This window comes from Oryctolagus cuniculus, chromosome 1, assembly GCF_964237555.1.
Source record: "Oryctolagus cuniculus chromosome 1, mOryCun1.1, whole genome shotgun sequence".
Lineage (NCBI taxonomy): Eukaryota > Metazoa > Chordata > Mammalia > Lagomorpha > Leporidae > Oryctolagus > Oryctolagus cuniculus.
Window position 1 is genome coordinate 188,937,754 of NC_091432.1, and position 11,954 is coordinate 188,949,707.

Below are 11,954 nucleotides of genomic sequence, written 5' to 3' on the forward strand. Positions count from 1 at the left end.
GCTTTCTTAGATGTGATCAACTCTCATTGTTCTTTTTTGCCACTAGAATCACAATTGAGACTTAAATCGTTTTGTGGGCCTTTGATGTAGAAATAACTGTCAATTTCTTAGAAGCTTGTAAACAGCCAACTATGCATGGATTAAGCGCTAATGTCAAATCAAAAATGTAATAAAAATAGAACGTTTACACTACTTAATCTTGATTATCTTTAAAGATAAAAAAATTTAAAAACAAAGTCAAATATTTAAAATGTGAGATACGAACTTACATGTACATATAGTAAAAGAAACGAAGATTCTAACACACTTCAAATAATAGAATAAAAGGGAGGCTTTTAGCTAATTTCTAATGTAATATTTATTTAACAATCCAAAGGATCACCTATAGACAGATACCTTAAAAATTCTCCGGGGCTAAACAAAGCAGTATATATTAGATATATACAGACTGAAGTATGGGGCAGACACGAACTCTTAAATTATAGCTATCATCTTTTTTTTTTTATAAAAAGGTGGTATTTTATAGGATAGCCAAGTAATACCGACTTAGAAAGGCAAATACTCAAAATGTTGGCCACATTAAGAGGCAACAGCTGGAGGTTTTAGGAGTTTGAAGTATAAACCACAAACTCATTCAACTCAAAACACCAAAAATGGGGAGAAAACACAACAGGCCCTTACGCCACCTCAAAGCAGGAGTTGCGAGGTGCTCACTGGCACCCAGTTCTCGCTCAACCCAAACCAGCCCCAGCGTGGCCAGGCTTCCCTCCACAGAAACCGGCGGCGGCCAGGACAGGTGCTGTGTTCACGGGGCGGGGGAGCTGCCCGAGGACTGGCGCTGGCCGGCTCCACGGCCGCGGCCAGCACCAGGCGCCGCCCGGAAGTGTCCGCGGGCAGGGACGAGGGGCGGGAACGCACAACCGTCCAGAGTCTCCGCGGGCGCGGAGGAGGAGGGGCCCCGCGAAGCCCCGCCTCCGCCCGGCGCCGGCCTCGGGCTACAGCCAGGGCCCCGAGGGCTCCGGGTCGGGGTCCCGCAGAGGCGGCTCCTCCTTGTCCGCGCGCGGGCGCGGTCCTCGCTGCTCCAGGTGCAGCTGCAGCAGGGCCCGGCGGTACATGGCTTCGAGCTTCTCCAGCCGAGCCCTCAGGGCCCTGGGGCTCCCCGCCTCGTCCTCAGGGTCGCCGCCTCTGGCCCTCGGGTTCGTGCGGGCCTCTTCGGGGCCTGGGGTCGCCTCCGCGGGCGCCCAGTCGCCGCCCTCGCCTGGGAACCGCAGAGCCTGACGGAAGAGGCTGCGGTTCTCGCGCTTCAGCCTGCGATTCTCAAGCCGCAGCCGGGCGTTCTCCTCGCGCAGCCGCGCGTTCTGCCGGTCCCGTTCGTCCCGCGCGCGGATGGCCTCCAGGTGGCTCGCAGCCAAGTCGGCGAACCGCTCCTCCAGCTGCTGTCGGGCGCCGCCCGCACGGCCTCGCCACCCCACGCCGCCGCTGTTGCCGCCACCCCCACGAACTCGGCCCGGGCGGCCTGGCCCACGGCGGTCCCCGCCGCTGCCGTCCCCGCCGCCGCAGCTCCCGCACCTGGTGGCGCCACCACGCATGCGCCACATCGGTCCCGTCCCAACGGCGCGGTGGGGCCGAGGGGCCGCGCGCCGAGGCGCGGGCGAGTTCGGGGCCCGGCGGGGCAGCCCGGGCGGCGACGGCGGCGGAGGAGGAGGAGGAGAAGAGGTGGCGGGCGGTGGCTGCTGGCGTGAGGCCAGAAGAGGCCGGGAATTTGCCCGGGCTGAGGCGTGTCCTGTCTCCTGTGGTGGAGCTGTCCCCGGGGGCCTGCTGTCTGCGAGTCCCGAGCGCACACACGGCCCCCCGGGAGCGCTGGGCTGGTCAGCGCTCCGGCGGCGCGTGGAGGCGCGAGTATCCTCTGCTGGCTTCTGCCAGGGCGCTTCCGTGCAGGCCTGGGCACCACGGGAACCCGCCGGCCTCGCCCCTCTCTTGAGCGCAACCGCCGGTGGTTACTTGGCTGTTTTACATGGCAATCCCAAATCGAGTGAGAGTAACGTGATAAATTCTGGGAAAAAGCTGTGAGGCAAGTTGGAAAACTGGAGGTTACTTACTTTAAAACCGGACGGTTGGACCCATCCCTGAGCTTAATAAAACATTGATCGCGGTTCGGGATGAACACCTGTCATGAGGCGCGCAAGTGGGAAACGGGAGTTCTGCAAAGAGTAGAGGCAGTTCCCAAGCTAGGAAAATTTGGAGCACTGTGGAAACTGGCCTTGGTCGAGTTGCTCAGGCTGTTCCCCAAAACCTATGAAAATCAAGCTGTGCCCCCATTCACTCACGAAATTGAATACTCGGTAATTTCTGCAATGTCTTGGGACAAATGGATATGACTCACTGAGTGAATCACATGTCTCGTTTTCTGAGGGCCTCAGCCTACAAAGTCACTGGATTATTGTAGAGTAAATTAAAGATGAGGTACTGACTGACGCCAGAATCGCGTGGGAGAGAGGTGGTAGCAAGACATTACATTTTAAACAAGTTTCCAGGTACTTCTTAGCTTTAGTAAAGTCTGCAAGGACCACTGGAGAAAGCAAATGAAGAAGAGCTTATGCGAATCCCGGTTTACAGGTTTGGGGTTTTCACTGAGGAATATAAATAAAAATAAGTAGGTGGGAAATACAGTTAATATTGTGTACTTTGATTTTGCTGAGTAAGAGCCTAAAATCTCACAAATAAAAATCTACCCTCAACTGTCACTGTCATTTCGTGGAATAATAATAACAATAACAACAACAACAACATGGAATTTCAGAATTTCAAAAGATGCAAATTTAATTTCTTGCAAGGCCATATTTTATCTTTTAAGATTTTATTTGAGAGGTAGAGTTACAGACAGAGAGGAGAGACAAAGAGGAAAGTCTTCTGCCGCAATGGCCAGAGCTGGGTTGATCTGAAGCCAGCAGCCAGAAACGTTATCCCCGTCTCCCATGCGGGTATGGGGGCCTGAGCACTTGGGCCATCCTCTACTGCTTTCCCAAGTACATTAGCAGAGAGCTGGAGCCGAAGAGGAGCAGCTAGGACTAGAATTGGCACCCATATTGGATGCCAGTACCACAGGTGGTGGCTTAACATGCTATTCCACAGTGCTGGCCCCCATATTCTTTAAAAAACAGATTTATTTAGGGGCCTGTGCTGTGACCAATTGGGGAGTAAACCAGGGATGAAAGACTTATTTTATTGTTTGAAAGGAAGAGTTACAGAGAGAACTATTTGCTGGTTCACTTCCCAAATGGCCTCAAAACCTCAGCCAGGCTGAAGCCAGGAACCTGGCACTACATCTGGGTCTCCCATGTGGGTACAGGGCACTACATCTGGGTCTCCCATGTGGGTGACAGGAGCCCAAGTATTTGATCTATCTTCTGCTGCTTTCCCAGGCAGGTTAGTAGGGAGCTGTAGGGAAGTGGAGCAGCCAGACTCAAAGTTGTGCTCATATGGCATGCCAGTATTGCAGGTGGCAGATTAACCTGCTGTGCCATAGCACCAGCCCCAGAAAGGTCCACATTCGCAATTCCCATTAGTCGTGGACACTGAAAACTTTGTTAGGATGGGAACTGAGTTTTCTATGGACTGTTGAACCAAGATTTTTTTTTCTTCTTGGTACAAATAGGGAATGCGGGAGAAAAATGGTCTGGTATGGAAGGAACAACAGTTAGTTCTCATGTTTAGACATGTCAAATTTTAGGGACCTGTGGAATAAGAAGGTAGATATGCCTCGTAAACTGGAGAGAACACTGCATTAGAGAGATTCTCTTACCACGTGGATGTTATGAATTGAGTACTGTGTTTTATTTTTGTTCAACTCAACTCTCCCTACCCTCACATTTGTAAATCTAGTATTTTCTCTGCACGGATTCCTGTATTAAAGTTACTATTTCCCTTGTAGAATGTCTTCTAGATTTTTGTAACTAATTAATGAATCATAAGGAGGCTTCCTAAACAATTTGGGCCCTGGTTGCAAGAGAAGGACCTTTTGCCTTCCTCACTATGTTACACCCAATCCCTAAGTACACACTTTTGTCTTGATAACTTAATGAGCTAATGTGAAATGCTAGGGAAAGTAAGTAAAACTGATTAAGCAGAAAAAAGATCCAGTAAAATTGCCATTCTGTTTGACATATTTTAATAGTAGCTAATCTGATTATTTATATATGCTCCCAAAAGGCAGAATCCATTAGTACTACCACTGTGAGTCAGCCAGATTGCATATATAACCATTTTATTAAAGGAAGGGAGGAAGAATTTGAGAGGAGAAAAGGGAAGAGAGGAAGGGAAGGGGAAAACGGGGAAGAAAAGAAAAAGATTATTCAAACAAAAACTGTGAATAAAGTATGAACATTATCTTGCCTGGTAATAAACACAAGGTCGCCATATGGTTATGAGTAGTTTTATCAACCTTCCTAAGTAGAAGATAGAGACAATGTAACTTCTAAGTTGAAAGAGCCTTTGAGACAACAGAGTGACTAAAATAATCACAGAAACTTACTGATCTGTATTTAAATTAACTCAGAATAACATATAAAGAATTGTGTATCTGAAGATGAACATTGGATTTGCTTCTAAAGATGATACCACGAAAGTTATTAAAATACAATGTCCTTCACACTATAGTTTTTAGTGATACACATATGAAAATATTAATAGGCAAATGATATATGTTATTTCATATATATGAGAGCTAAATTAAAAACAGGGAGAAAAATTATAGAACTGAAAAAATTCAGGATGAGTTAATGGGCCAGAATAATCTTTGTAAGACGAAAATATAGAAAAATATAGAAATATAAGCTATTAATTAGAAAAAATAATCAAGATACCCATGCTTCCCTCAGAATAGGAGCTCCCCAGCAATAATACTGCTTGTTTGCCAGATGGAAGAGTTCAAAGGTTGTAGGGTGCTCCTTCCCTGACATCGTATTTATCATCATTTAAGTTTTCTTACTCACAACAAAGAGGTAAGGATTCTCCTGTAAAAACTTAACAGTTTTAGCAACAAAAATAATTTTAAAACTCTAGTTCATTATGAAATTTGGAGTGAAAGAGCAGAAAAATACAAGTAGGTCATTTGAAGTGCTTGGTTCTGTCATTTCCTTGAATTATCGACCCACTGCCACCACCACCAGTCCTCCTTTCCCATTCTCCTTGTTCCCCCTTCCTCCTCCTCTTTATTTTATTAAGGGAACTGTTTATAAGCATTTTCTTCTCCAATCCTCCCCCCACATACCCAGTGCCCACTCTCTAATCATTCAACAACTTAAATCTCACTTTAAAAAATTATTCTGCCTTCTATCTTAGGTAAGAGGAAAAAAAGCGGAACAGATGAGGTTACAGTCATCATACTTTTTTAAAAAACATTGTTGGCTCACTTGGTTAATTCTCTGCCTACGGCACCAGCATCCCATATGGGCGCCAGGATCTAGTCCCAGTTGCTCCTCTTCTAGTCAAGCTCTCTGCTGTGGCCCGGGAAGGCAGTGGAGGATGGCACAAGTCCTTGGGCTCCTGCACGCGCATGGGAGACCAGGAAGAAGCACCTGGCTCCTGGCTTCGGATTGGCGCAGCACCGGCTGTAGCAGCCATTTGGGGAGTGAACCAACGGAAGGAAGACCTTTCTCTCTGTCTCTCTCTCATTGTCTATAACTCTATCAAATAAATAAATAAATTTTTTTTTTTTGACAGGCAGAGTGGACAGTGAGAGAGAGAGAGACAGAGAGAAAGGTCTTCCTTTGCCGTTGGTTCACCCTCCAATGGCTGCCGCGGCAGGCGCGCTGCGGCTGGCACACCGCGCTGATCCGATGGCAGGAGCCAGGAGCCAGGTGCTTTTCCTGGTCTCCCATGGGGTGCAGGGCCCAAGCACTTGGGCCATCCTCCACTGCACTCCCAGGCCACAGCAGAGGGCTGGCCTGGAAGAGGGGCAACCAGGACAGAATCATAAATAAATTGTTTTAAAAATTTATATGAAAGGCAGAATTACAGAGAGAGAGAGAGAGAGAGAGAGAGAGAGAGAGAGAGAGACAGAGAGAGGTCTTCGATCCACTGATTTACTCTCCAAATGACCACATGGCCAGGGCTGGGCCAGGCAGAAGCCAGGAATCAGGAGCTTCTTCTGGGTGTCCCATGTGGGTTTAGGGATCCAAGCACTTAGGCCATCCTCTGCTGCCTTACCAGGAGCATTAGCAGGGAGCTGAATTGGAAGTGCAGCGGCTGGGAATCAAACCAGCGCCCATATGGGATGCTGGTGCTACAGGCCATGGCTTAACTCACTATGCCAAAATGCCAGCACCCATCATATTTCTTAATATAATGCCTCTATCCAACAACTTTGTAAATATTGCAGTTGAGAAAAGCTGTATCTGCAAATTATAATGAGACTGGGTTTTGCCCTGTACTTTATATGTATGTATATCTCAAAACCAACTTTGAATGACAGCTGTTGAATTTATTGTCCCTTTTCCTCTATCCTCCCAATAAAGGACACTTGCTTGAAGAGGCCTTGAGAGATATGTGTGATTGTGTGTGTGTGTGTATGTGTTTATGTGTGATGTGTGTTTATTTCCCAAATCCCATTTGATTTCTGAGATTATTTTATTGCTATACTCATTTAACTCTCATTTCCCCATTTTGAATCACTTTCCTTTTGAAGTGAGTCATACAATAAGGTAATTTGTGGCATCTTCACAATGGAACAAGTCGTCCTACTTCCAGTTTCTTTCTATTGTCTCTCTCCTTAAAACAGCCTATAACATCTCACCAAATGCATTTTGGAAAATAGTTTTGATCAAGTCTGTTTACATAACAATGTTAAACTCCTTAGTCTGACATCTAAGGTCACCCATAATCTGCATGCCCGTGGTATTTCATGGTTTAAATTTCACTTCTCCTCTGCTGTTCTCTAAACTTTCCTACCAAATCCTTGTACTCTTTTGGCATAGGGATTGTTCATATTGTACCTACCATGGACTGAATTCTATCCCTTCAAAATTCATGAGCCAAGGCCCTGATCCACGTTATGATGGTATTTGGAGGTGGAGCTTCTGGGAAGTAACTAGATTTGGATAAGATTATGAAGGTAAATGCTTCATGCTAACATTAGTGTTCTTATGAGACAAGACCCAAGACAGCTTGTCTCCTATTTTTCTCTCCAACATGTGAGGACATAGAGAAAAGGTAGCTACCTAAAAGATAGCAAGAGAGCCATCACTGGGGAATTAAATAAGCTAACACTTTGATCTTGGACTTCTCAGCTCTGGAACTTTGAAGAATAAATGTTACAGTAGCCTAAGATTATACTAGTATCTTTCTTTTTTTCTCATTTGTCTGAATTGTAAGGGCAAAATTTGAATCCCACTGTTTTATTTTCTGCTGTAGCTCTCAACTCCAGGAGCTTTTTCCCTTAATTTTTATTTGCTGATTGGAGAAGCACAGAGAGAGAGAACTCCCATCTACTGGTCTTCTCTCCAAATGATTGCAACACTTAAGGCTGGATTTTGGCCAGGGCTGATGCCAGGAATGTAATCCAGTTCTCCCATGTAGATGGCAGAAACCTATCACTGCTGTTTCCCAAGGTTTGCCTTACCAGGAAGCTGTAGTCGGGTCCTAGAGCTGGGTATCAAATCCAGGTACTCCTAAGAAGGGATGTGGACATCTTAAATACCAAGCTAAATGCCCATCTAGTTTTATCTCTCTTTTCAAAATTGATATAATAGATCTATGTTGGCCTGAGTCTAGTAAGAGGAAAACTTTTTTTACCAGGTAAAACTGCTAACCTTGTAATAGTCAAAGTTAGTCTATCTAAAAAGTGATCTAATTGAAATTTACCAAGAAAGTTTTATAAAATGCTGGAATTATTCAGCCTGAAATAGGAAGAAGTTGGCCCTGCCTTTTAATAGCAAGCTTTGTTAGTGGCTTGTCTTAATTGCAATATTTATGTGTATTTTTGACATAATAAATTAGGAGGTAGGCATTGTGACTCTGTTAAGCTGCCACTTGGGATGCCCATATCCTATACTAGGTGGCAGTTGGAGTCATGGCTACTCTGCTTCTGATCTAGTTCCCTGCTAATGAGCCTGGGAAATACTGCATGATGGCTCAGGTACTTGAGTTCCTACTACCTGGGTGGAGACCCAGATGTAATCCTGGCTCCTGGCTTCAGTCTAACCCACTGTTACAGCCATTTTGGGGTAAAGCAGCAGATGGAAGACTCTCTGCATATCTTTTCTCTCCTCCCATTCAAATTCATAAATAAATGAATCATTTAAAAATGTAATACATAGAATTATGGGTTTTGGTGTGAGACATACATGTGTCTAAAAAAATACCATATCCTCCCCACCCCAGATATATGCCCTTGGACAGCCTCCTAAAGTTATAATTTCCTCATTTGTTATATGGAAATTAAAATCATGTTTACCTCATGTGGTCCTTCTGGGAATTTGTGTGTATCTTTAAAATAGAGTCAGCCAACAAGGAGCCCTCAGTAACTTTTAGGCATTATTGTTATTATTTTGGAGCTTATATATTTTATTAGGTAGACATTTATAAAGTGAGTTCTTGTGAATAACCAGTGCTATGTAATGCCACATTTGAGTTATTTGACTAAGGAGCCACCCCAAATATAATCTGTAGCCCCTTTGTGGATATGATTCTTATTTCTTGATAGTTCTCATTAAATGTTTGGGCTTTAAAATCCATATTTTGTAAGCTCTGTGTACTGAAGAGTTTGGTTAATCACATTCCGAGCTTCTTGTTTGCTAATATTCCCTCTAAAGCTCTAGCTGAATATGCTTTATTTTCTCAGAGCAGATTTATTAGGGCTATGAAGAGCATGCATTGATGTTTGGTAGCATGAATATCTCTTTATTGGAATAATTACTACAGAGTTAGGAATTGAGAATATTGATTGCATTTATATAGTCTTTTGATATGGGCAAAATTATTAAAAGCCATCAAACACTAGCATTGCCCTTTGACAGCCACATTTAACTCTAGCTACAGGGAAAATTGTGACTTAAACAAAAGCAGCATGACTTATCTATCTTAATTAGGATATTTTCTACAGTGGGGGAAATACCCTCCTTCCTTCAAATACTATAAAATAAGTAGCCAGACTAGTAAAATAGAGCAAGTGCAATTATAGATTAACAGAAAATAATATAGCCTATTAGAAAATGTATCCACCCAGGATACTTGACCAAAACAATAGTCCAAAATTGATTGTTTAAGGTGAGAAATGTTTTTGCTAGTTCTACAGGGTTTTGTTGTAGTCTGTGTATTTGTGGATTATCATTATTCCTTAAGGAATCTAGCCACATATGGCCATTAAGTTCAGGTTTATGTTAGTTAAAATTAAATAAAATTTAAATAACAGTTCCTTATTTATACCAGCCACATCTAAAAGGCTCTGTTGTCCTATGTGGCTTATTGACTATGGCATTGGATGGTGTGCATACAGCACATTCTCTGTCACAGCACTGGGACAATTAGTACAACTCACTCCTCATTCTAATTTTTGAAATCAGTTTTCAGAAAGCCATGTTGACATCAATAATAGAAAGGAAATGCAACAGATCTTCCATTATATTTCCAGCATTTTCTGAATGTATGGTTCCATGCCAATAAAAAATTCTTTCAGCTATCCTATATATTTAAGACCATCCTATTCTTAAATATATGTAACCCACAATAATGATTCTTTCTCAATCTGAGTTCTAAATTTATAAACATACCATTGAAAATATTTTAATTAGATTTAAATGTTATTCATGAACTAATTTCAAACTGGCACAAAAAAGCAAGTAATTTAATTTTTCTCCTACCACTTTCCCTCAAATCCACTGTGTAAGCTCCTCCTCCCATTTCCCTAGATAAGCTTTCAAGAACAACCATTGATTTGCAATTAATCTGAACATTAATGAAAAATTCACATTTCCAGATATTAGAGGCCCACTACAATATAATTCCAAATTTCAAATTGTCACTCAATTCACAGCTTTCTCCCTCCATAGGGCAGTGCCACTCCAGTCTTTAGATGGTAATTGACAAGCCTGTAATACAGAAAGAGGGTAAAATTAACTTTTTTTCTTCCATGTTTCACCTCTTAGCTCTTTGATAGCTGTTATTTCCAGCTTCTTTAAGGGCAGGGACAGGGATTAAGTGAAAGTTGAATTAAAAGAAAAGGGAGAAAAGCAAAGATTTTGGCATTGGGTACTTGATGGTGGATGGCTTCAAGCAAGCCTTTACTCTCATAAGTCATCACTGTGTTTCTTGGGCCATTACTCCTTGGTTCTTAGGCATGGACTAGTCCCATTTCTTCACCTCTAATGATTTTCTTCTCAATCCTTGTTCTAGAGTTAAACTACGCAAAGCCTCTTTCTGTGGGTTCATCTCATTTTACCTAGCTAATCCTTTTGGTATGGTCCTGTGAAGAAGACTAAAGTCGATTATGTTCTTTGTTTCCTTCTTAAGTCCACACTCAGAAAGTGTAGGTCCTTCTCAATGTGGTTTTATTGTTTTGCTCTGTCATCAAAATCAGGCATAGCTAAATTTTAAACTTTGGACTTACCCAGATTCTAATGTCTCTGCCCCATAAACACCAAGAATATTTTTTTTCTTGAAGATTTATTTATTGATGGTAAAGTCAGAGTTACAGAGAGGCAGATGCAGAGAGAGACAGAGTGGGGGGAGGGGAGAGTCTTCCATCTGCTGGTTCACTCCCCAGATGGCTGCAACAGCCGAAGATGCACCTGAAGCCAGGAGCTAGGAGCTTCTTCTGGGTCTCCCACACAGGTGCAGGGGCTCAAGGACCTGAGCCATCTTCCACTGCTTTCCCAGGCCATAGAAGAGAGCTGGATAGGAAGTGGAGCAGCCAGGACTTGAACCAGTGCCTGAATGGGATGCCAGCACTGTAGGCAACAGCTTTCCCTACTACGCCACAATGCTGGCCCCAACACCAAGAATTGTAAGATCACTTGCATTATACCCCATCTTGGGAAATTATATGCTAAGAATAAGAGTTTCTCTTTAGTTCTGGCCATGATTTTGCCACTTTTAGACTAAGTAGGTATCTATAAGACATGCCTTTAGTTTGGACACTTCAGCTAAGATGAAGAGTCCCACTACATTTCAAAGAGTAAATTATTTATTCTAATGAAGGCATCACATTCATTCATTGAAGTAGCAGTCATTATAATTCAACTATAACTGGACAGTGATATCCTAGGTATACAGTGGTGAATAAAATAGATATAGATACTGCTCTCATAGGATGACAAATTCTTTTGAAAACTAAAATAAACAATGTGGTCTTTGAAGCCAAACTCATATCAACAATTTCATCTTCCCCACCTCCTTGTAATTGGGAGGTGTTGAAATTCATGTATGTAATAGAAGTGAGAGCCCTTCACACTCAGCCATTCACACCATAGTAAAATATTTTATATAGTGTCCAACACATTTTAAGAATTGAAATAATGTATATTACTACTGTATATACTAAAATTGTAAACTCTCAAGTTATGCTGCATTCTTATAACCACACTTTTAATGTTTTCACTAGAGAGCTCATTCAACCCATTTGCTTTTTTCCCCATGGTAGAGATTTAAAAATTTATAGCTTAATCTAAAAGTCAATCCTAAATTCCAGTCTCATGTATCAATTCTCATTCAGCATGTATTCTTGACTATCTCACAGCTGTTTCAGACAATATTTAAAATGGAACTGTTAATACATTCCCTCCTTCTCCTAACCTATTTTTCTCCCAAATGTCCTCATCTCAACAACTAGTCCTACCATATATCTGTTTGTATAAGTCAGCTATCTGGTTCCTCTTTCTACATTATCACTCCCACTCTGTATCAAATCAATCTCAAATCATTCATTTCTTCCTCTAAAAATATCACGGTTGCCTAACATC

General features: G+C 42.8%; 1 protein-coding gene across 1 annotated transcript; it reads right to left on the reverse strand.

Moving 5' to 3' along the window:
* Positions 1-340: 340 nt before the first annotated feature.
* On the reverse strand, positions 341-1,939 carry TUSC1 (tumor suppressor candidate 1). The gene has a single exon (XM_002707958.5). It carries the CDS (start codon positions 1,596-1,598, stop codon positions 996-998), a length of 603 nt encoding a protein of 200 aa, XP_002708004.2. The 5' UTR covers positions 1,599-1,939; the 3' UTR covers positions 341-995.
* Positions 1,940-11,954: the final 10,015 nt, after the last annotated feature.

Excerpts from the sequence above, each read along its gene's own strand:
- TUSC1 (XM_002707958.5), bottom strand. The coding sequence starts at position 1,598 with ATGTGGCGCATGCGTGGTGGCGCCACCAGGTGCGGGAGCTGCGGCGGC.